Genomic DNA, 23,147 nt, shown 5'->3' on the forward strand with positions numbered 1-23,147 from the left:
TACTTCGTCCATCATTCACTACCTTCCTGTCCCGGACTAGTTAGTTAAAAATCAAAACCAAAACAAACGACCTGCGCCCGCAAACCAAAACTTTATTATGAACAGTTTGAGACAAACATTAGTATGATAGCGTATGTGTACATATCCCGCAGCTCCCACAACGAAGAACGTCCTCAGTTAATTTATTCTCTTCTCTCCCCGTTTTTAGAGAACAAAATAAACGCATCGGATCATTTTACTTATCAACATTGTAGTATCCTTTTTTTAAAAAAAAAATTTAAAGCCACATTACCGTAAGCACAGTCAATAATGACGATGAGAATTCTTTAGTAATATACAATACTCGGGGAGCGGGGTGGGGTGGGGTGAGGGGTGGTTGTCATTGCTAACAGGTAGGGGAAAGAAGACCGAACTCCGTAGTGGGGACTGACAAGTAAGGTGGGAGGGGATGAAGCGCCTGGCTGAAGCGGATCCGGGCCGCGAGGAGACCAGCACCGGACTCCTGGTTTCGGCCCTCGTTTACCTGTGTTGGCTCGCTCGCACCGTCAGACCAGTTCAAAGGCTGCCCCAAATTGCCCGCCTCCAAGGTCCGGGCGGTGGCCTCTCAGGCTCAGCGCAGCTGCACAAGTCACTGTCCCCAGACACCGGAGGGTCCCTGGAGGGGAAACGATTGACACAGCTGCCTGCACTGTGCCGCGAGCCTTCCAGCGCCGCACCTGCGTCTCGTCGCGTGGCCAGGAACTGGAACTGGTTCCCGAGTTGGTGAAGTGTCCATCAGGCCCGCAGCCAGAACCCATACAGTTCGCCAGCTCCGGAACCGGGCTTTAGACACCAAGACCTTGCGGAAGAGAACTACAACTCCCGTCGGGCCTCGCGCTCCAGCCAATCGTGGCAGCCGGCGCGTGCGGGGCGCGGCGCCTGCGCGGCGGTTTGAGTAAGCGGCCGTACGATTGGCTGCGGGGTCGGGCGGCCGCGCGGGGCCTGTGGGAAGCGGAGTGACGGAGCGAGCGGCTGTTGGAGGAAGGAGGTGGGGGCCGGGAGCGCAAATGGCGTTGAGATGGTTCAGGGCCCTGTTCAAACTCCAGCGCTGACCATTCACCGGCGGAGGCGGCGGCGCAGGAGGCGGCGGCGGCTTAGCTGGGGCACGTAGCAGCCTCGGCACCGGCGGCGGCCGCCAGGGAGGCCTAGGCCCTGTCCGGCCGGCGCGCCCGAGGTGGGGAGGGAAGTTGCGGGGCCGCCGCTCACCCCCCCCCCCCTCGACCGGGCTTCCTATTTACCGAAGCGGAGCGGCGGACTGTGACGGCAGCACAGCCCCTCGCCTCTCTTGGCGCACCGGTCGGCACTGTTCTCTCGCGCGGGGCTCCCGCGTCCGCCCGTGGGCCGTTGGGAGCGGGAGAGGCGGAGGCGGCCCGAGGCCAAAGCACCCGCCAGGCGCCGAGGGTAAGTGAGGTCTCGGGCGGCTGCTTAGGCCCGGAGTGAGTTGGGGCGGGTGGAGGAGGCAGGGGCGGTGCGAGTCTCGTTGCTCACCTGGCTTCTAAGGAAGTTGGGCACTGGAGGATCTGAAGAACTCTTTCCCTTCCCACCTCTCATTTTTGCCTTTTGAGTTCTTTTCCGGGCGGCTTCTTGATTGACTAATCTCTTCCAAACCCGGTCCGGTTGATTTGAGTCCTGAATTCTTTTCCCCGTCGTCTCCACCGCCTCTAGCCGTCACCGAGGCCTTGCTTCGGGGACTCAGTAGCAGAAGCTTCCGGGGCGTCCGAAGCGACATCCCTTTCCTAGGCGGTGGGGGTTGGGAGGAGAAAAGTTGCGTGAGTGTCCAGCCCGAGGGGTGTCTCGGTTACTGCCTCGGGGCGCACTCGCAGCCTCAGGTGAGAATTTCTGTTTCCCTCTATTTTCCACTTTCCTCTTTTAATTGAAGCCCCCCTAATGCTTTACCGTGGGTCTCTTTCCTGGAAGAGGCTAGCTTTCTTTACCGCTTTAAGTGTAAGGAGGTTGTTTTTGTATACCCTCTCCTTAATTTAAGTCCCAATGCACTTCCGTCAAAAGTCCGCTGGGCTTTGGGGTGAGGCAGAGGCCTCCCAAATCGAAAACACTTAGTTGTGAACCTTCATTTCCTTTTTACCTAGGACTGTTGGTGAAATTTGAAGCCTGAACAGGATAGTGTGTATGTAAAACGTCATGCCAAATATATATGCTGAATTTGTACATATGTTATGCTTAGATAATGCCCTCTCCGTAGTCTCCTGACTTTTTAAAATGGGCATTATGGAAAACAGTAAAAGCAATCATATAATGAACTCTTGTACTTATACCTTCTGGATTCAGTAGATAATAACTCACCATATTTTTCTTAATCTATATGATTCTCATTCCTTAATATTAAAAAATTACTGATATTTTCATCAGTATTTAATGATGTTAATACATCAGCGTATATTTCTGAGATATGATCTTTTAAAAATACAGTTGTCTTATTACTTAACTCAGTATCAGATATTCATTTTCAGACCTTAATCCTGCACAGTGAATGCTTTGTGGCTTTAGAACTGCTTTTACCGTGAGTTTTTCAGATGTCATAAATAAGATCAAGTCTAGATTTTTTTGACTTGGCTTTAGTCAGCATTTTTAGATGATTGCGGTGTATGTGTGCCCCAAACATTCCAGCTTTATTGTGATATATGTGTGTAGGTTTACTTGTCACAGCTTAAAGAACTGACTTTATTTTCTTGCTTTTGGCAGCTTGGTTTTGTTTATTAGGCCATATTTAACAAGAAAGACAATAAAGCTTGTTAGTTTTCAAAACTACAAAATGGAAACTCTCTGAGGAAAGCTAAATTTTCTCTTAGCACAGATGTGTACGATGACTAAATTATTATTTTGTCCAATCAGAATTGGTTTCCTTTCAAACATTAGGGTGGTGGTAAGTCTACTGAAAATTTGCTGAATTAAATTGGATAGTGATTCATTAGGTTGTAAGAACTTAATAAAAATACTAAAAGTGTAGCTCAAAAACATTTGAAAATGTAAGTTAAATATTCTTATTTTAAATTTCCAAGTAATGAAGATTTTCCAAGCCCTTAAGTAATTGCTTTCCTTCCTTCCCCCTAGAATTGGTAAATTGATATTTAAACGGTGGAAGGTCAAAGTGTTGAAAAAGGGATAATGATTGCTTGTTTGTGCTGTAAAAAGTATTATACCTTGTATTTTAAAATGTTCGATTTTTTCCCCCCCTCGGAAATTTTTTTCAGTATATTTTTAGTCAAGTAAATGGGTTTGTAAATTGAAGAGGAAAATAAAGGCTAAATATTTCTATTTATAATAGTAAATCATATACCTCTGTAAAATGGAGTTCTCCAACTTCAGAAAACTTACTCAGTGACAAGCAGAGCACTGTAGAGATAAAAGGAAGTAGAAAACGGTTTCTTGAGTTTAGGGAGATGACTATTGAAGGAGCTTTTTTTTTTTTTTAAAGATTTATTTATTATATATAAGTACACTGTAGCTGTCTTCAGACACACCAGAAGAGGGCATCAGATCTCATTACAGATGGTTGTGAGCCGCCATGTGGTTGCTGGGATTTGAACTCGCGACTTCTGGAAGAGCAGTCAGTGCTCTTAGCCACTGAGCCATCTCTCCAGCCCTGAAGGAGCTTTTAAAGTCAGTTAAAATCACTTTAGTTTAAGGATCAGAACCTTTAAGCTTGGGTAGAATCTACAGATTATACTATGTGAGAAGATACGTTTTTCTGACCCTCTATGAAGGGTTGTAAAAATTTCAAAGAACTAAGTTTGATCAACTGACATTGTTTAGATCCTGGAAATTATATATATTGTGACTAAAGATTTTGTATTTGTGTATTTACTCTAGATTATTTTTCTGATTAAATTGTGTATGAGGATATGGAATTTGAATGTTTTAAGTTAATTTGTAGGTACTGCATTATAAGTTGATTAGTAGTAAGCTTTTTTTTAAACTTTGTAAGTTTCATATGAATATGTTCTTATTGTAAAAGCAAGCCAAAACACTACCAAACCTGATGTATGGAAGTAAAGAATGGAAAATTAACCTCTTCAGCTCATTTATTTAAACTAGTTTAAAAAGTTTGCGTGCTGAATGTTGAAAACTATATAAGGAAGTCCTAGGATCTTATTTTTTATAGAATGCTTAAAACTTGTTAAAAATTTGCTAATTATATTTTCTCAAAATTCTTTCTACAGGGAATATGAAACAGGTGTCAAAATGACATCCAGATTTGGGAAAACTTACAGTAGGAAAGGAGGAAATGGCAGTTCAAAATTTGATGAAGTTTTTTCCAACAAACGGACTACTCTTAGTACAAAATGGGGAGAGACCACATTTATGGCTAAATTAGGGCAGAAGAGGCCCAATTTCAAACCAGATATTCAAGAAATTCCGAAGAAACCTAAAGTAGAAGAAGAAGATACTGGAGATCCTTTTGGTTTTGATAGTGATGATGAGTCTCTACCTGTTTCTTCAAAAAGTTTAGCCCAGGGTAAGGGTTCCTCTTACTCAGAATCCAGTGAAGCTGTTCAGCTGGAAGAAGTCACTTCAGTACTTGAAGCTAATAGCAAATGTAGTCATGCGGTGGGTGAAGACAGTTTTGCTTCTGATAGATGCTTACTTGTGGAGGATTCTTTAATTGGGAAAGAAAAGAACACAAATAGAATTCCAGAAGACAATGCAAACAAAAGTAGTTGTACTAAGTTGATAACTTCAGGTAAGTTTTGATGTATTTAAAGCCATTTATGTGATACTGAAATTCTAATTTATTACTTGTGTGCATGCATGTGTTTGGAAAGAAAAGGACAACTTTGTATAGTTTTTTTCCATGTCTACATGGATTCTAGAGATAAATAAATGGAGGTTGTCCGGTTTGCATTTCTAGCACCCCTACTGAGCTGTTTCATTAGCACCTTAAAAGGCCCAAGTGGTTGCTGAGTTGCGGTGGTGCGCTCTTCTAATTCCAGCTCTTGGGAGGCAGAGGCAGGCTTATTTTGGAGTTCAGACCCCTGGACTGCTAGGACTGTTATGTAGAGAAGCTCTGTCTTGGACCCCACCCCCCCACAAAGGATGTGCGTGGTTGCCATTTGTTTTTTTTTTTTTTTCCTCCCTGCATTTATGATTAGTAGGAGATATTGATAAGTTTGTTTAATGTGTGTGTATGTCTCCTGCATAAATGTGCACTGTGCATGCCTGCTTCCTTTAGAAGCTAGGAGCTACTGAAGTTAGACACCATGTGGGAGCTGGGAACTGAACCTGGGTCCTTTGGAAGAGAAGTCAGTGCTCTTAAATGCTAAACTATTTCTCCGGTCCCCTTATAAAGCACTTAAAACTTTTCAGAGCTCAATCAGATTTAAATTTTAATTCAAACATCTTAGAGACTTGTTACTTGGTATTATTTTGGGAACAGTCTTTATACATTGATTTGTTGGATAGTGTTTTTTATAATACTGTGAGTTTATTGACTGTCTACAAGGAATTTGTTGTAGTCTTAATGTAAATAACACATCAAGTAGGATAGGGAGTGTGACTTGCATTGCTTTGCTAAAAGTGCTGAGCTTTTTTTCTAATTTTCTCAACCTTTGGGTGAGTGAGCTAGCTTTTGTTGTCGTCCTCTTGATCCTCTGGGCTAATAATCATTTTGGTTGTTGCTTTGTTCATATTTCTCCTAAAGCATTGTTCTTACCTTAAGCTAGATTTTCATAAGAAAACAAATCAAAAGAAGCCTAACATTGTTTCCAGATCAGCTTCTAAAATTTATCATAAAGATACAATTTCTGAGTGCAAATGAATTTTTTACTCAACTCTGCTCACTTTGTAAAGTTTGGAGAGATTAGGTAACTTTCTAAGATCAGCTAGTGGCAAAATTAGAATGAGGTTTTTTTTCAATTACTTTTAGATTTATTTTTTTTATAAGTCTGCATGCATATATATATATATATATATATATATATATATATATATATATATATATATATATATATACACACACCATATGTATGCTTGCTGGCCACCAAGGTTGGAAGAGGGCATCTGATTCCCCTGGGACTGGAGTTACAAACAGTTAGGAACTACGATGTAGGGTCTAGGAATTGAGCTAGGTCCTCTGCAAGAGCAGCCAGTGCACTTAGCCACTGAATGAGGTTTCTTGGTTGTTCAGATGTTGTTGAGCCTACTATCTGATTGTAGTGTTTAATTGTCGTTTCTTGCTGATTCCAGATAGTTGTCCTACACAGGAGGTAGGTAGCCTGTAGAAGACTAAAGGTGCAAGTTTGTTAACGTCCTTGTGGAGGATCAAGGGAGAATGGGGCCTGGTGGCAGAGGGTCGAGGGAAAAAATGTTTTATAAGAGGAATAGGAGTATTTGTAGGAGGTATCTAATTATGTTTCTATGGTGGTAGTGTGTTTTTTTTTGCTTTTGTTTTGTTTTGTTTTGTTTTTTTTGGAGCTGGGGACTGAACCCAGGGCCTTGCTTGGTAGGCAAGCGCTCTACCACTGAGCTAAATCCCCAACCCCGGTAGTGTGTTTTTACATTTGTTCAAATTGCTGTTGGAAGTTGCTAGAAATGCAGTAATCTGTGGAATAAAATAGCTTCACATTCCAGTGTAGCTGGATTGTAGTTCTGATGATGCCTGTAGTTGGGTTGACCCTGATTCCAGACTCCATTATAATAAAGTTTGAGGAGAAAATACATACAAAAATAAAGATAAACAGGTATTCTAGAAAAAAAATCTAGTTTTGCTTCCCTTGTTATAAATGCACACTTAGTGGTAAGGGACTTATGCCACAGAATGAGTTTGTGTATTTTCCCTTGACTTTCTGAAGCTTGCAAACTCTGGCAACTCTTATAGGGTAGGAAGCAAACTTGAAGTGTCTTTAATTTTTGTAATAGTGTTAACTTAAAAGTGTGTATAAGTCAGTTATTTTTATAAACCATGTATAAGTTCATGTATTTAGAAGTTGGCTCTGTAACAGAATGCTTTTGAGCTTTATAGATTTTCTTTTGCCATTTCACCTAAACTTTTGGGATTTCCTGATTTTGCATTTTTGTCATATTGTCAGTTCTTTAATTTTACTCAGAAAACTTAATTTGTTTTTATCAACAACTTGTTCAAAGTATGTAGATGTACTTGTTCAAAGTGTGCAGGTTTAAATTAAGTTCCATAGTATCTTTTCAGTGAGATATTTGTTCACTCTTTTCTGTAGTTGAATTATTTCACACCAATAAGAAAAGCTTATCCAAACTTAAAAGAGTTTTATCAGTTTTTTTCTAATAATTCACATTAAGTTCATCTTTTCATCAGTAGAGAATTGTGATTTCTTTTTCGAAATTACACTTTTTTGTTTTAAATACTTCTTAATGGGTAGTACTTTTAAAGATTATGGTTAACTTGAAGAGGAAATTCGAAGTGAAGTCATAATAAACCAGAATGGTTTAACTAGTCAGCTAGTCTAGGGGTAAAGCCTGAACACCTGAGTCTGTGTCCTGGGAACTCGTGGTAGAAGGCGAGAACCGACTTCAGGTTGTCTTTGACCTCATACACTCGATGTGCACCATGACTTGTGTGTCCTACATGTGCACAACTCTCACACGTAAATAAATGAGTAAGTAATCAGTTTTAAAGACATCAGTGGTTGCCATTTTGTAAACAGATGCTTAATAGATAAGGAAAAGAGTAGAAAGTATTACAAACTGTCTAAGAATTCTAGGGAAAGGTTGAGTTGTTAAAGTACCCTGCCTGGCTCAAAACAAAACCACAAAATTTCCAGTTTCAGAAAGATAGTGAAAGAACCGAGTATTCAATAGTTGGTATGTTATGTGGCAGGGCATCTTTTCTCTCCTTGTGAGGGTTCTGAGTTGACTGATGCTGTTTGTATTCCGATGTTAATCTTGCTTCTGAAGAGGTTCCCCCCTGGAGCAGTGATCTCATGTGAACCTTCTCCCCATTCTAACTGGTCTATAAAGGCTAGAGCCTGTGATTGGGCAATGAAGGGGAAGGGTGAGACTGGAGGTTTGAGAGAGGGGAAGGAGAGAGGACTGAAGAGAAGGAGGAAGCCGTGGTGCACCAGAACCACGAGGGCAGGAGAAACAACAAGTAGCAAGGGGTCTCATTGCTGGGGAATAAATTAGTATAGTGTTAGATTTGCCCAAGCTAGGCATATAGCTTTCAATTATAATAGCTGGATTGTGTTTTTTCATATGGGCTTATTGGGGTTGGAAATTCCAGCAAGATGTGATACCGTGGATTGAACCTAGGGCTTTATGCATACTGGTTAGTCATCTACCATTGAATACCCCCTTAGCTCAGTGTATAGCAAATTGTATGTCATCTTTTCTGCATATTACTCTTCTTTTTTTTTTTTTTTTTTCTTTTTTTCGGAGCTGGGGACCGAACCCAGGGCTTTGTGCTTGCTAGGCAAGCGCTCTTTCTACCACTGAGCTAAATCCCCAACCCCGCATATTACTCTTCTTACCTTCCATCCTGTATGTATTTATTTTCAAGTAAATTTAGTAGTTCTGGTTTTATCTGCAAATTCTTAATTTTATAAACACAAGATGCTGATTTCAGTTTGTTTTTTATACTAGTCAGTTCTTAGGTGTGGCACTAAAATGACTTTAAGCAGTAGCTAGAGTTCATCTTTTTTTAAGCTGTCTATAGTAGTCTATTTTGAATCATTTTACTCAACCTTTTATTTTTTATTATTATTTTTAAAAGAGACAGTCTCACTATGTAGCCCTAGTTCTGGTAATCACTGTGTAGACCAGGATTTGGCTTTGCCCTCTGAGTGTTGGGGTTAAAGGATACACATCCATGCTTGGCTTAAGATTCATTTTTATTTATCTTTATGCGTGTGTCTGTGTTGTTTGTTTACATGAGTGTGGGTGCCAGAGTCATTGGATCCTTTGGAGCTTGATAGCTGTGAGCTATCTGACGTGGATCCTGGAAACTGAGCTCAGGTTCTCTGGGAGAGGAGTATTCACCTTTCCAGGCCCCACGAGCATGATTGGAATGTGGAAGTTAGAGTACATTATTTGGAGTCAGTTCTGTCTTCTTACCATGTATTCCAGCAAATGAGCTCACTGTCAGGCTTGCATGACAAGCACTTTTACCAGCTAACTCATCTTACCCACTGTGGAGTGAGAGGGTTGTCTTGTTGAGACAGGATCTGTGTATCCTGGACTGGTCTTGTGATTACTATGTGAACAAGGATGACCTCGAACTTCCGATCTCCAGCCTTCACTTCGTAAATGCAAGGATTCTAGGCGGTCTTCCCCACACCCGGGGTTGTTTGGTGTTGGCTGTTGAACCAGGGCCTTCTGTGTGCTGGCAGGTACTCTACTACCAGTACATGCCCGTATTCAAGCTTGGAATCCGGGTCTGTACATTAAACACCTTTAATCTCAGCACTTGGGAGGCAAAGGCAAGTGGATTTCTGAGTTCAAGGCCAGCCTGGTCTGATTGATCTCCAGGACAGCCAGAGCTACACAAAGAAACCCTGTCTTTTAAAAAAAAAAAAAAAAAAAAAAAGCCTATGCACCATATGTATGCAGTGTCTGTAGAGGCCAGAATAGGGTGTTGGATTCCCCTGGAACTGGAGTGTCAAGTCGGTTGTGGGTGCTGGGGCTTCTGGAAGAGCAGCCAGTACCTCTGAACCATCTTCTTACCCCAGGACTTAAAAAGGTTGCTTTTGCTTTTTATGTGGGGTACTTCTATTTCTCTTCTTTGTTAGTCTGGACTCTTAAAAAAATTATGTAGAGACTTACATTTCTTCTTGGCACACTTTCCATGCCAGCCAGCTGGGATTCAGTCTACATATCCTGCCAAATATTGAGATAACCATAGCATAGGCTCTTAATTTGCATGGCTGGTTTCATAGCCAATAAGTTTTTTCCATTTGCTTAAAGCTGTATTGAGTGTGTAAGCTTGCTGGGGGGTATTATCAGGACATCCTGAGATTTGATTTTAGAACCAAAGATGATTTTCAGAAAGAGGGAATGAATAATTCTACTTTTGACAGTTTCAAGTGAGCTAGGATTGGGCTGGAGAGGTGGTTCAGGGGTTAAGAGTGCATATGGCGGGGTTGGGGATTTAGCTCAGTGGTAGAGCACTTGCCTAGCAAGCGCAAGGCCCTGGGTTCGGTCCCCAGCTCCGAAAAAAAGAAAAAGAAAAAAAAAAAAAAAAGAGTGCATATGGCTCTTGGAGAAGACCTGAGTACCTACCGGTAACTACAGTTCCAGGGGAGTCTAACACCTTTGGCCTCCTGAGCAACTGCACTCTTGTGTATTTATCCACACAGAGGGATGCAATATGTACATACTTACAGAATATTCTTAAAAAATGGGCTACAAACTTAACTGAGATGATGTCAATCTTTTTTTTTAAAGATTTATTTATTTTAATTTATATGAGTACACACTGTCACTGTCTTCAGACACACCAGAAGAGGGCATCGGATCCCATTATAAGTGGTTGTGAGCCATCATGTGGTTGCTGGGAATTGAACTCAGGACCTCTGGAAGAGCAGTCAGTGCTCTTAACCAGTGAGCCATCTCTCCAGCCTGATGATGTCAATCTTAACTTAATAATATCAGGAAATTATTTGCCTTTAGATAGTGTTGTTTGTATAAAATATACTTGTCATTTTTAAGCTTCACGAAAAGTGGGTAAGAAATCTATTCTGTTTTTAGTTTCAGCTTTGAACTAAGCCTTTTATATATCAATCAGTTCTTAATCATAGCCTTGTAAAACTGGCTTAATTCCCATTAAAAGGGTAAAGCACCATTCAGAAGTTGGATAACTTGAATTAAATGGAATAGCTGTGAAACATCCAAATTGGTCTTTTCATATGGTATTGTCATATTCTGGTAGGAATGAACTTAATAAATAAACAAGCAATATATGATTTTAGAATAAAACAGCTGTCTTAAGATCGATTTTATCTTGATGTTGAAGCAAGTTACAAGTTCTCATTTGTTTCTATTTAAGTAACTTTTTTTTAAAGGATTATTTGAATTTTTTTTTTTAAGATTTATTTATTTCATGTATGTGAGTACATTGTCACTGTCTTCAGACACCAGAAGAGGGCATCGGATCCCATGATAGATGGTTGTGAGCCACCATGTGGTTGCTGGGAATTGAACTCAGGACCTCTGGAAGAGCAGTCAGTGCTCTTAACCGCTGAGCCATCTCTCCAGCCCTTTAAGTAACTTTTTAAAAAGACTGACTTTGTTTGTATGGGTATTTTGCCTGGCATATACATCTGCACCGTGTGCTTGCCAGGTGCTATGGAACTGGAACTGGAGTTAAAGACAGTTGTAAACTATCATGTGGGTGCTGAGAATTGAGCCACTAACCACTGTGCCATTTCTCTAGCCCCTAAATTTTCTTTTCTTTTTTCTTTCTTTTTTTTGGTAAAATAAGGCCAGAGTTTTTAATACTGAATAAAATGGATCTTATTTATGTAGCTAATAAATACCTTTTTTGTGTGCTATATATAAACAGAACTCGATAGTATGTACATTTTGAGGCAGATTTTTGTGTCTTTTTTTTGTTTGTTTTTGTAGTTGCTGGAGATTGTATGCAGGGCCTTCTACATCCTGCCACATCCCCAGCCTTTATTAAGTAGATTTTGATCTCTGTCTATTTCTCTCTGGAGACTAGTACAGGCTGTCTTTACATTGAAGACGTACCTGAAAATGATCCTCCTGTCCTGCCTGTATTTCCCAAGTACAGGGGATTATAGCAGGTACCATCATTCTTTTATTTCTTATCTCTACCACTCCACCCCCCCTACCCCCCCCCCCCAAGGAAAGCCAATGTTGTTCTCAAAGGTAAGATGAAACAAGAGCGCAGGAAGCCATTAGCAAGCTCTTCCTCACATCTAAGAGAATACCAGCTATGTAGTAATTAATAAAAGTGTAAGCATACTGTCCTCCTGTGTGCATTGAGGAGGTGTAGCATTGACCTGTGCTGGTCATGAATAACTACTTTCAGCACAATGAGATTTATTTTTATAGCACTTCACAGGACCGACCCCCCCCCCCCCCCCCCAATATTCTGTTCCCTTAGACTTAGAGCTGTGAACAACCAACCACAACTGGTTTTTGAGAGGGAGATCAAGGATGGAACTTAAATTAAGAAGCATTGATTTGAGATAATTTATAATGTGAGACTAAGTATAAAAATATTTGAAAATGCAGGATTCCATGAAGTCATTAAGTATTTGAATTGAGCTGTGAAAAATTTCCTATACTTAAGGGTGGAGAGAAGAAGAAACTAAAAAGGAAAGCTAATATGAAACAGCCAGAGCTCTTGACGGCTCAGCTGAGTGGCATGGGATTGCTGATACAAAAGTTAACTAAAGGAGGATTTCACAGAATGGCTGTAGTGACCTGAGGACTGAGAAAATTCACATATGTAAATGTACATGTTTTAAAGAGAAGAACTGGTTCAGCTGGAGACAGATGGCACCCCCAAATTAGGTAATAGGAGGAGGGGTTATTTACAAAGGTATAGGAGGGATATAGGAAAATCACAGGGGATGAGGCCCCAACCTTCTTAACAGTGAGGCTATTACCCCATCCAAATGGATTAGGGATTGAAGAAACCTGCTTTATAAGGCAGTGTCTTTCTGTAGAGGACCTAATTATGTTGTCCTAGAAGCAGTAGCTCCTTACTGCAGAACCCTACGTAAGTATAAAGATAAGGGCTGTTTTGTTGATATGAATGATAGGGGGTTGGTTTAATTTTGGCCATCATTCTGTGTAGTAGACCTGCTGGCAGTGGTTGTGCTGGCAGTGCTGCTGCCAAAATAACAACAACAACAACAATAATAATAATAGTAATTTTATATGTAATTCTGGCTCCTAAGTGCTGGATTATAGATACACTACTATGCTCAGTTTTTTTTTTTTTTTTCTTTTTTTGTCGGAGCTGGGGACCGAACCCAGGGCCTTGCGCTTGCTAGGCAAGCGCTCTACCACTGAGCTAAATCCCCAACCCCTATGCTCAGTTTTTGAGTAGTATTTTTGTTAAGGTTTTTGGGTTGTATTCTCTCTCTCCCCCTTCCTCCCTCCCTCCCTCCCTCCCTCCCTTCATCCCTCCCTTCCTCCCTTCCTCCGTCCAAGTTAAGTATGAAACCTAGAGCCTTAGTTAAGCTCCGTACACTGTACATTGGACTACATCCCTAATCCTCATTTATTATCTTTAAAATGACATAATCTTGTGTTTCATTAGAGTATTTTATATGCTAACTGAAAAAAGATGCTTTAACTTTCAAATCTTGATGTAAAGTTTATTAATTGAGGAAGTTGAGAGCTTTTTTATTTTTTTGAAACCGTCTCTAACCCAGGCTGGCCTCAGATCATGAATTTCTTATCCTCCTATCCCCATCCTGTTGCACTCAGGTGCCACCCACCACTCTGCCTATATTTATTCAGTGCTTGAGCCTGACCCAAGGGCCTGGTGTGCTAGGCAAGCTATCAACCAAGCAATACCCCTAGCTCCTGACTCACAAATAATAGTTCATTCTCTGGCTTTTTCATGGTCAGTACCCACATGTTCTCTTGACAGTGAAGTTGCTTTCCTTCAGATTTCATGAATACTTTCTATTTCTTTGTTGGAGCTAGAACCCAAGACCTAGAGTATGGGAATGTGCATTCTATCATTGAACTATCCCTAAGCAGCCTATGTACTGTGTATGACCCCAAAACCTAAACACACGTTGAGTGTCATAGCATGATTATAATCCTAGCATTTAGGTCAGCAAGGCAGGGCAATCTCTAATTTGAAATGAGCCCAGGCTACATAGTTGTTGGCTAGTCTTGGTTACACAGTGGGATCTTGTTTCAAAACATACACACAATGTGAGATATAAAATACTGGAATGTGCATATGTATGGTGTATCATGCTTTTAGTACAGTTAAAGGATAAGTTTAGGATGTACGTCGCTCAGTATTGTAGATACATCTTGTTCTTTTTAGCAGGCTCATAGTTTCCATATACCATAGTTTCCATATACCTATACCAGGTAGGCGTACTTAAGCTTCTGCCTTGTGTGGTTTTGGGTGTTTTTGTGGCAAGTAAATGTTGCATTGAACATCTTTCTAAGTTTTTGAGTACCATGTCACCTGTGTTAGTATAGTGGTAGGAGTAATTTCTAAAAGTAATTTTGAAAAGGCATATATATATATATATATTAAAGTTTTATTTTTATTGCTCTAAAGTGTATGTCGTTAAGTATGAGTGTCTTCATTTGTGTTTGGGTATGTTGCATATAAGTGCAGGTGTTGAGGAGGCCAAAAGCTTACCCCTTTCCGCTGAAGTTCCAGGTGGCTGTGAGTCATATGGTATGTGATGGGGTTGGAATTGGGGTCCTCGGGAAGAGCAGCAAGTGCTCTTATGCTGAACCATCTCTCTAGCCCTGGATATATATATACTACTAAAATTTTAATTGACAATACCACGTTTCTTGCTAATAGTATGCACCCCCTATCCCAAACTTGGTATCATCCTTCTATCAAACTTTATACCTAGGTAAAGGTAGAAAAATAATTACTTGTTTTTTATGTTGGATTGTTTTCTTTAGAGTATGTAGTATCTTTTACACATTTTTACTTGCACTTTTTTTTTTCTTTTTTCTTTTTCTTTTTTTTCCCGGAGCTGGGGACCGAACCCAGGGCCTTACGCTTGCTAGGCAAGCGCTCTACCACTGAGCTAAAACCCCAACCCCTTTACTTGCACTTTGTTTATATTGTTTGATATTGGCTAGAATCTTCCTACTTAGCCTTTTTCTCATTAAGCTAGCATAGTTCTCCCTAGAATGACAGTATATTGTTAATTGTAGCTTTTTAGGTATATGCTGTACAACTAGTTATATTGTATTTGGTTCTGTTTCCAAGCATAAAATTCAAGGTCCTAGAATCTTACATAGATCATCTTGTAATGAACTGAAGGCTGACCGTTTTTTAAGAAGCTTTAGGATGAATAGTGTTCACTAGGTAGATGGATGCAATCAGGATTAGAGGGTTGAGACTTTCAGAGATACCCCTACCTGAAACCTCTTCAGGAAGGGAAGAGGGGACAAGTGCTAAGTTGATTACTACCATGAAAGCCATGAAAGACAAGGTTTAGTGATGACTGGCCAGGAGGTTTCCTGGAGGGAAGTGTGCTCTTCCCCTCACGCCTAGTTTGTTCATCTTTCTGGTTGGCTCTCTTCACTTGCTTGTTTACTTACATATGGTTTATGAGACAGTGTCCCATGGAGCCCAGAAGCTCTGCAGTTTGCAGCCAAGGATGACCACAAATGTCTAATCACCCTGCCTTCACCTTTCAGGTGCCACTTCAGCCAGCAACTGTTTCTTCTGATAGATGATTTGTTTAGAGACAGAGCTTTCTGTATAAAAATCTGTTAAGTAAACGTGGTCATTTAATTTCTCTTAGAGGATGTGAAGTTGAGACAGTCCATGTAATATGCTGGCTTCGAATTCACAATCTTGGTTGCTTTGCCCAGCCTTGTGAGGGTTAGGGCCCGGTTTTATTGTCATCTTGTTATGCCTTGTTCGGTTGATGTCTCTGGGAGGAAGAGGTGTTGAGTGAGTGGGGTGGATCTGGAAGGAGAGGTAGGATGAGAGGACTGGGAGAAATGGAGGGAGGAAAGCTGCTGCCAGGGTGTATTGTATGAAAGAATAAAATAAAACAAACCAAAAAATCTAGCCATCATACTTCCCTCCCCAACCCCTTTGGTAAATGAATATTCTGTACTAATGGGTTTATCTGTTAGGAAACTGGTTTTGATGTGGGAGGGCAGTTAAAAGCAGTTGTAATCTGCAGATAAAGTGATAACCTTTCAAAAACAAGTTAAGATTTTTGTTTTTGGGAAGTTAAATAATAGAGGAGTATAGGACACTGTTCACATGCTAAAATACTGCTGTGGAGAACGTGGGCAGTTTTTCCTATGTAGAACTCTGTTAAATTAGCTTTTGCCTGAAACGGTCTATGTTTTAGAAGTTTAAAAATGTACTAGAGTAATAATTTACTTTTACTTTTGCTATGTACATAGTATGTGGATTGTTTGCTACTGACTGTTACTCTGTACTGTTTGCTTAGTGAATGCTGCATACTCAAACTTACAGAACTCCTTACCACCCTTCTTACAAGTTACAAAGGTAGGCTAGCAGCAGTTACTACTTCAGTCACTTCAAAGGCAACTTATGAAATGCATAAACACAACACATAGGAGAAATGAGGGCAGTAAACTTAAAATAGTAATGTTTCTATAAAACTATAATGAAGTTTAATTTTAGATCTGTCTAAATCAGAATAATGTTTATACCTAAAACAGTCTTTTTTTTTTTTTTTTTTTTGAGATATTAAGGTAGTAGAAGCCAGGTATTATGCACATGAGGCAGAAAGATTACTAGTTTGAGGCCATCTTGGGTTCCAGAGGGAACCCTGTCTCAGAAAACAAGAGCAAGCTGTGTGTGATAGCATGTCTTTAATCCCAGCAGAAGCAGGTGGCTGGCTCTGTGATTTAGGGCCATGATCTCTATAGCAAGTTGTAGGCCATTTGGTGAAACATAGTGAAAACCTGTCTCAAAACATACTATAACTTCTTAACTATCCCCCACAAAGTCCCTTCCATGGAATATTATACAGCTATAAAAATGAGCTGAGGGTTGAAGAGGTGGTTCCCAGCATCATGGTACATGGGTACCCAGACATACATTAATTAATAACCATGAGGTAGTTTAACTTATTACATCTTAGACAAATTAGGTAGGTGTTCTAGCCACTGAGTTAAATTATCCCTTTTTTTTTCTTTTTCTTTTGAATCAGTGTCAAGTTTCCCAGGGTTGCCATGAACTTTGTATCCTCTTGCAGGTTTACAGGCCTATGCCACAGTTAAATTATATTTAAACTCATTGAGTAACATCAAAAATTATATAATTAATTCATTCATATAAAACACTCTTTTTGACTGTGTTTGAAGGTGTATTCATTAAGACTTGTAAGTAAGGAGAGTGCTATGGCATATGACTTTAATTAATCTCAGCACTAGGAAGGCGGAAGCAGCAGATCTCTGTGAGTTTGAGGCCAGTCTGGTCTATATCATGAGTTCTAGGGCAGAGTTATATAGTGAGACCCTATCTCAAAACAAAAGATTTGTAAATAGTTTTTCTTAAATGTAGATGTATTTTTCTTGAAACAGGTTTTTGTTTGGCATAGAGTAAATATTTGCCAGTGTTTAACAATTAATGCTCAAAGATCATGGTGTTAGTTTGAATCATTGCTGTCTTTTACTTGAAAGGTAAAGTAATTGCTTTTCTGATGTTAAGTGATTCTTTCTGTTGTTAAGAGTTTAAGGCGGGGTTGGGGATTTAGCTCAGTGGTAGAGCGCTTGCCTAGGAAGCGCAAGGCCCTGGGTTCGGTTCCCAGCTCCGAAAAAAAAAAAAAAGAACCAAAAAAAAAAAAAAGAGTTTAAGGCAACAAAAATGCAATTCTTACTTATAAATAGTCATGTTAAGTTTGCAGTACTGGTTGATAATCCTAAATAGGCACTATAGATTATATAGGCATCAGATCCACTGTTTAGAAGTTGAGGCTGTTAGGATTAGAAGAGATAGAGAAATAGCTAGGGAAGCTTCCTGCAGGCAGGTTTCTTGACAAAATTAGCATACTGTCCAAGCAGCCCTATTTCAGTAAGTACAGATGCCCCTTAAAGGCATGTGACTCACATTGCTACGTATGTTTTAAGTTCTACTAAATTTAAGCAGTTACTTGAAAGTATAAATGTCATCTAATGTTATCCTCAGTTAATTCAGTTTCTTAGTAATGCTAGAATTTCTTCTGAATTCAGCATAACAGTTTTAAGATGCTGGAGTGTCCAGGGACAGGCAGAAGATGGCAGGAGGAGAGTCTGATGTATAAACTTTTTTTTTCAATTTGAAATCGTTGCAGCTATTTCAAGATTATTTTATACTAATGTTCAGATAGCCCTGCTATTTGTCAATATGCTTACTGATAAAAACATGTTTTTAACCTCACATATTTTTCATTTTTATAGATAAAGTGGAGAATTTTAGTGAAGAACATGAAAAAAATAGTCACCATTTTCACAAGAATGCTGAAGATAGTACTAAGAAGCCCAATGCAGAGACTGTAGCGGCTTCTGAATGTAAAGCTGATGAGACTAAAACAAGTGATACTTGGAATTCCCAGTCTGCAAAAAGAACAGAGTCTCCATCTGAAAGTTGTCCAGTCAAAGGATCTGTAAGAACTGGTTTATATGAATGGGATAATGATTTTGAAGATATCAGATCAGAAGACTGTATTTTAAGTTTGGATAATGATTCTCTTTTGGAGATGAAGGATGAGGATTTAAAAAATCGGATTGGAGGATTGGAAAATCTAAACGAAGCCTTTGAAGAAGATATTATACAAAGTGTTCTTAGGCCAAGCAACTGTAGGACGTACTGTAGGGCCAATAAAGCAAAATCCTCACAGGGAACGTCAAATTTTGATAAGCTAATGGATGGCACCAGTCAGACCTTAGCCAAAGCAAACAGTGAATCAAGTAAAGATGGCCTGAATCAGGCAAAGAAAGGTAGTGTAAGTTGTGGGACCAGTTTTAGAGGAACAGTTGGACGGACTAGAGATTACACTGTTTTACATCCATCTTGCTTGTCAGTTTGTAATGTTACCATCCAGGATACTATGGAAAGGAGTATGGATGAGTTCACGGCGTCCACTCCTGCAGATTTAGGAGAAGCTGGCCGGCTCAGAAAAAAGGCAGATATTGCAACTTCCAAGACCACTACTAGATTTCGACCTAGTAATACTAAGTCCAAAAAGGATGTTAAACTTGAATTTTTTGGTTTTGAAGATCATGATGAGACAGGAGGTGATGAAGGGGGTTCTGGAAGTTCTAATTACAAAATTAAATATTTTGGCTTTGACGATCTCAGTGAAAGTGAAGATGATGACGATGATGACTGTCAAGTGGAAAGAAAGAAAGACAAAAAAAGAACTAAAACAGCTCCATCACCTTCCCAGCAGCCTCCTCCTGAAAGCAGTGACAATTCCCAGGATAGTCAGTCTAGTACTAATAATGCAGGTGAGAATTGTAAGATGTATGTATAAAGTAATACGTATTTAATATAAGTGGTTTTCAGGCTTTAATTAAAGGGTAGACTCTTTCCCTAATACTTAGTTTTAGTTTGGTGTGTGTGTGTGTGTGTGTGTGTGTGTGTGTGTGTGTGTGTGTGATTTACTTTTAGTTGTATGTTGGTGTGTGTGCCTGCATGTGGGTATGTGCATGCGCGTGAGTGCAGGCGCCGTCTGAGACCAGAGCTGGAGTTAGGGTTGTGAGCTACCTAACCTGGGTGCTGAATACTGAACTCAGATCCTTGGGAAGAGCAGCAAACTTTAACCACTGAGCGATCTCTTGAGCCTTAGTTTATTATATTACACTTTAGTAGAAACATAGATTGTCTTACGCATAAGTATAGCATTTTACATGTAAATGATTAGGTCTGAAATTGTATGGTATACTGGGGAGTGTTATATATATTAAATCAGTAACTGTCATTTAACGTTTTTTTATTTTGGATTGGGTTCTAAACCCATATAAGTTACTAAATTGCATGTAAGTAAACTCTTCCAGTGAAATACAACCCTAGGCCAGCATATGGGAGTTTATGTGAGAATTTTATACTGTTGAGTCTTTGGGACAAAGATATCAAACATCTTGTTTTAGCTTTGAAAATCCAAATGCAATGTAGACATAAGTGTAGTTTTTGGATATTTAGAACTGTACTGATAACAGATGGTTTTAACGGGGGACATACTCAAAAGAAATTAATTAAACCCTTTATAAGTCGCACAAGACTAAAAAAAAACATTTAAAACATACTCCAAGCCTCTTAAATTGTGGTTTCATAGGATTGAAAAGTACTAGTAGGTATGTATTCTGTGTTTTTTTTTTTTTTTTTTTTTTTTTTTTGGGTTGTGAGGCCATCAAAAGGCAGGCTTTTTATTGAAACAACAGCACGCACATATACAGATACAGTACAGATTTGCAAATGCCAAAAAATTGTACATGAAGACACTGGGGAGTTTTCACAAAGAAAGTATACCTATGCATCTAGTCTGACTCATGTTGGAAAGGGGAATTACCAGCCCTCAGTAGGTTGCTGCCTCATTTCAGCCATGCTTTCATTTCCCCAGTGTAGGCCCCATCTTCTTGTTTCTGTTGCTATACAGTAACCTTGTCTGTTTATTAGTTTAATATGGATTGATAAAGTGTGTATCTATTCTGCTGGGCTTCACTGTTGCATGCTGGATTTGTGAGGTTCAGCCACATTATTTGCAGTGAGAGCTTGTCTCATTGCTATACAGGATACTACTCTGCCAGCTCCACAAAGGATGATGGCCATTTGGTTGCTTCCATATTTTGGCTATCTTTGAATTACTGTTAATAATGTAGTACACATCTCTTGGAGTAATATGTGCATATTTCTGTTAGGTATATATCTAGGAATAGAACTGCTATGTCATAACACACACATTCACACACACACAGAGAGAGAGAGAGACAGATAGACAGAGACAGACAGATAGACAGAGATCACATGTACACATGTGCAATGACAAATATACACATGACAAAGCAAAGTATATAGTTCAGTCTACTGAATATTCAATGTATTCTGTTTTAATATGATTTGTGTCAAGATTGTAGGCTCAATGATAAGGTTCTCTTAATAGTTGAGTGTCTAGTGAGAGCTAGGTCTGGTTTTTTTTTTTGCATCTTGGAGTAATAGAACTTAAATTCTGGAATATGGAAAGTTAGATTCACTTTGAGAAGTGAAGTTGATACTGAATTTAACATTTAAAAACTAAAGAGCACTTGGATGAGAAACACCAAGTTGCAGTTCAGTCTTGATATAAAGTAATCCTTTTTAAAAGTTGAGGTTCTCTTTTAAATTAGAAGGAAATGTTTATAATTGTTTGAGAAGTAATCTAGTCCTTTAGTAGCTTTTATGTGTAGACTCACTGGTCATTGAACTGCATTGTACTTGCCAAGGATAGCTATCTTTGTTGTTTTCTTTTCCTCCTGACTCAGCCTCACAAGTGCTAGGATTAAACCTGTGCACCACACCCAGAGATTGTGCTTTTTAAAATTTTGTCTTCTTTGGGGCTAGAGAGATGGCTCAGTGGTTATGTGTGTTTGTTGCTCTTAGTTCCCAGCACCCACAACTTCAGTTCCAGAGGATCTGATGCCTTAGCATCTCTGCAGTATCCCTAGGCAGGCGTGTAGTTCATTTATATACATAGGGGCAGAACTGTTAGGGGATGGTTTTGTGCACTGTATTCAGATGCTGATTTCTGTGCCCAGCCATCTGCAGTCTGGACAGTGGCATGGTCAATCATCTCCAGTCTTAATGTTAAATAAAACTTGTTTTCCATCACTTCCGATTGGCTAATAAAGAACTGATCGGCTAGTTAGTAGACAGAAGAAAATAGGGCAAGACTTCCATCCAATCCCAGTTTGGGTCCCAGAAAGAGACTGGAGAGGAGAGAGGGAGAAGAAGGTGAGAGACCATGGGGATGGACCAGCAGGATCTCCTTTGAGGCCTCTATGAGAGAGCAGCCATGAGGACACACATGGACCTGAGTAAGCCAGGGCAAGACAGATGCAGGTAAAAGACCACATAGCTGGGAAATGCAGAGAACCAGGTTAGAGTAGCTCAGAACCTGCCTAGCTTAGTGCTGAATCTTGCTAAAATTCCAGCTCTCTGTCTTTTATTCGGGAGCTAAAATAGGCTAGAGCTGACCCTGCAGTTACGTGGGAACAAAAAGGGTGTAAGAAAACCCTCCTCAAAGAATTAGTTGCATAAAACACTCATACATATTATAAATCTTAAAAAAAAATTTATAGTGGTTGTCTTTGTAGAAGTCAGCAGCTTCTTACATACTTCGAACTATGTCTAGGGTGCTTAAATGAAATGTCTTTGACTTTTGAGAGTCACACCAAAAATTACCTACCATGTATCAGAGAACTCTAAACTCCCACTTAGCACAAACACATAAAGGTACTGGAAGCATTGACACCAGACTACAGCATTGACACCAGACTACAGTATTGACACAGACTACAGCATTGACACAGACTACAGCATTGACACCAGACTACAGCATTGACACCAGACTACAGCATTGACACCAGACTACAGCATTGACACCAGACTACAGCATTGACACAGACTACAGCATTGACACAGACTACAGCATTGACACCAGACTACAGCATTGACACCAGACTATAGCATTGACACAGACTACAGCATTGACACAGACTACAGCATTGACACCAAACTACAGCATTGACACAGACTACGTAGGTTTGCATTCTAAGTCTGCTTCATCAGCTCTGCCTGACTGGCGTCCAGCAAGTATTCTTTTAAGTCAACATGATTTCATGAACTTAAAATGAAGAAAAAGCATGAAATTTAGAGAAATTTGGTATTTTTATGAGTTTGTAAATTATATATCAGTGTTAGTAACTATAGATCTCTGGCAGTTACATTATCTATGAAGTTCAAATTTTATTTTGGAAACAATTTTAAGCCAGGCGTGGTGATGCCTGACTGTAATTTCCGTATTTGGGAGACCAATGCAGAGGATTGCCATGAGTTAGATCCCACTTTGGGATATATAGTGAATTCCAGGCATAAAGACCCATTCTCAGCAAAAGAGAAAAGATTTGATTTTTGCTCTTAATACAAAATACAACTAGAACAGATATGTAGTAGATTTTGAAGTAGAGGGTAGGGTTATATCAGCCATTACTACTTTTTAATCCTTTATTATTTTCCCCAACATTAAAGTTTTCTTAAAAAGCCTTAAATTCTCTCATAGCTTGAAACAGTGGAATGCTAGCTAGTTTTGATTACCATTTCAGAAAACTTGGATTTTACAGAGGACTTGCCTGGTGTGCCTGAGAGTGTGAAGAAGCCCATAAGTAAACAAGGAGATAAATCCAAGGAAAACACCAGAAAGATTTTTAGTGGCCCCAAACGGGTAAGTAAAGCATTACTATTGGCGATTTTAATTAAAAAAAAT

The 23,147-nt window shown here is 39.7% G+C and overlaps 1 protein-coding gene across 5 annotated transcripts in view; it reads left to right on the forward strand.

The window, feature by feature from the left end:
- The first annotated feature begins 626 nt into the window (after nt 1-626).
- Wapl (WAPL cohesin release factor) overlaps nt 627-23,147 on the forward strand; it is a 69,732-nt gene continuing 47,211 nt past the window's right edge. For 2 of the 5 annotated variants that reach the window (XM_006252725.5, XM_063275139.1), the window contains exons 1-4: nt 627-1,440; nt 4,218-4,738; nt 18,088-19,137; nt 23,005-23,105. In XM_006252725.5, the coding sequence (XP_006252787.2) occupies nt 4,240-4,738; nt 18,088-19,137; nt 23,005-23,105 (1,650 nt within the window). In that variant the 5' untranslated portion in view covers nt 627-1,440; nt 4,218-4,239. Of the gene's footprint in view, nt 1,869-4,217; nt 4,739-18,087; nt 19,138-22,986; nt 23,106-23,147 lie in introns of all 5 variants that reach the window. The other 3 variants (XM_006252726.5, NM_001427279.1, XM_006252724.5) reach the window with 3 other exon arrangements.

Source organism: Rattus norvegicus, chromosome 16, assembly GCF_036323735.1.
Source record: "Rattus norvegicus strain BN/NHsdMcwi chromosome 16, GRCr8, whole genome shotgun sequence".
NCBI lineage: Eukaryota > Metazoa > Chordata > Mammalia > Rodentia > Muridae > Rattus > Rattus norvegicus.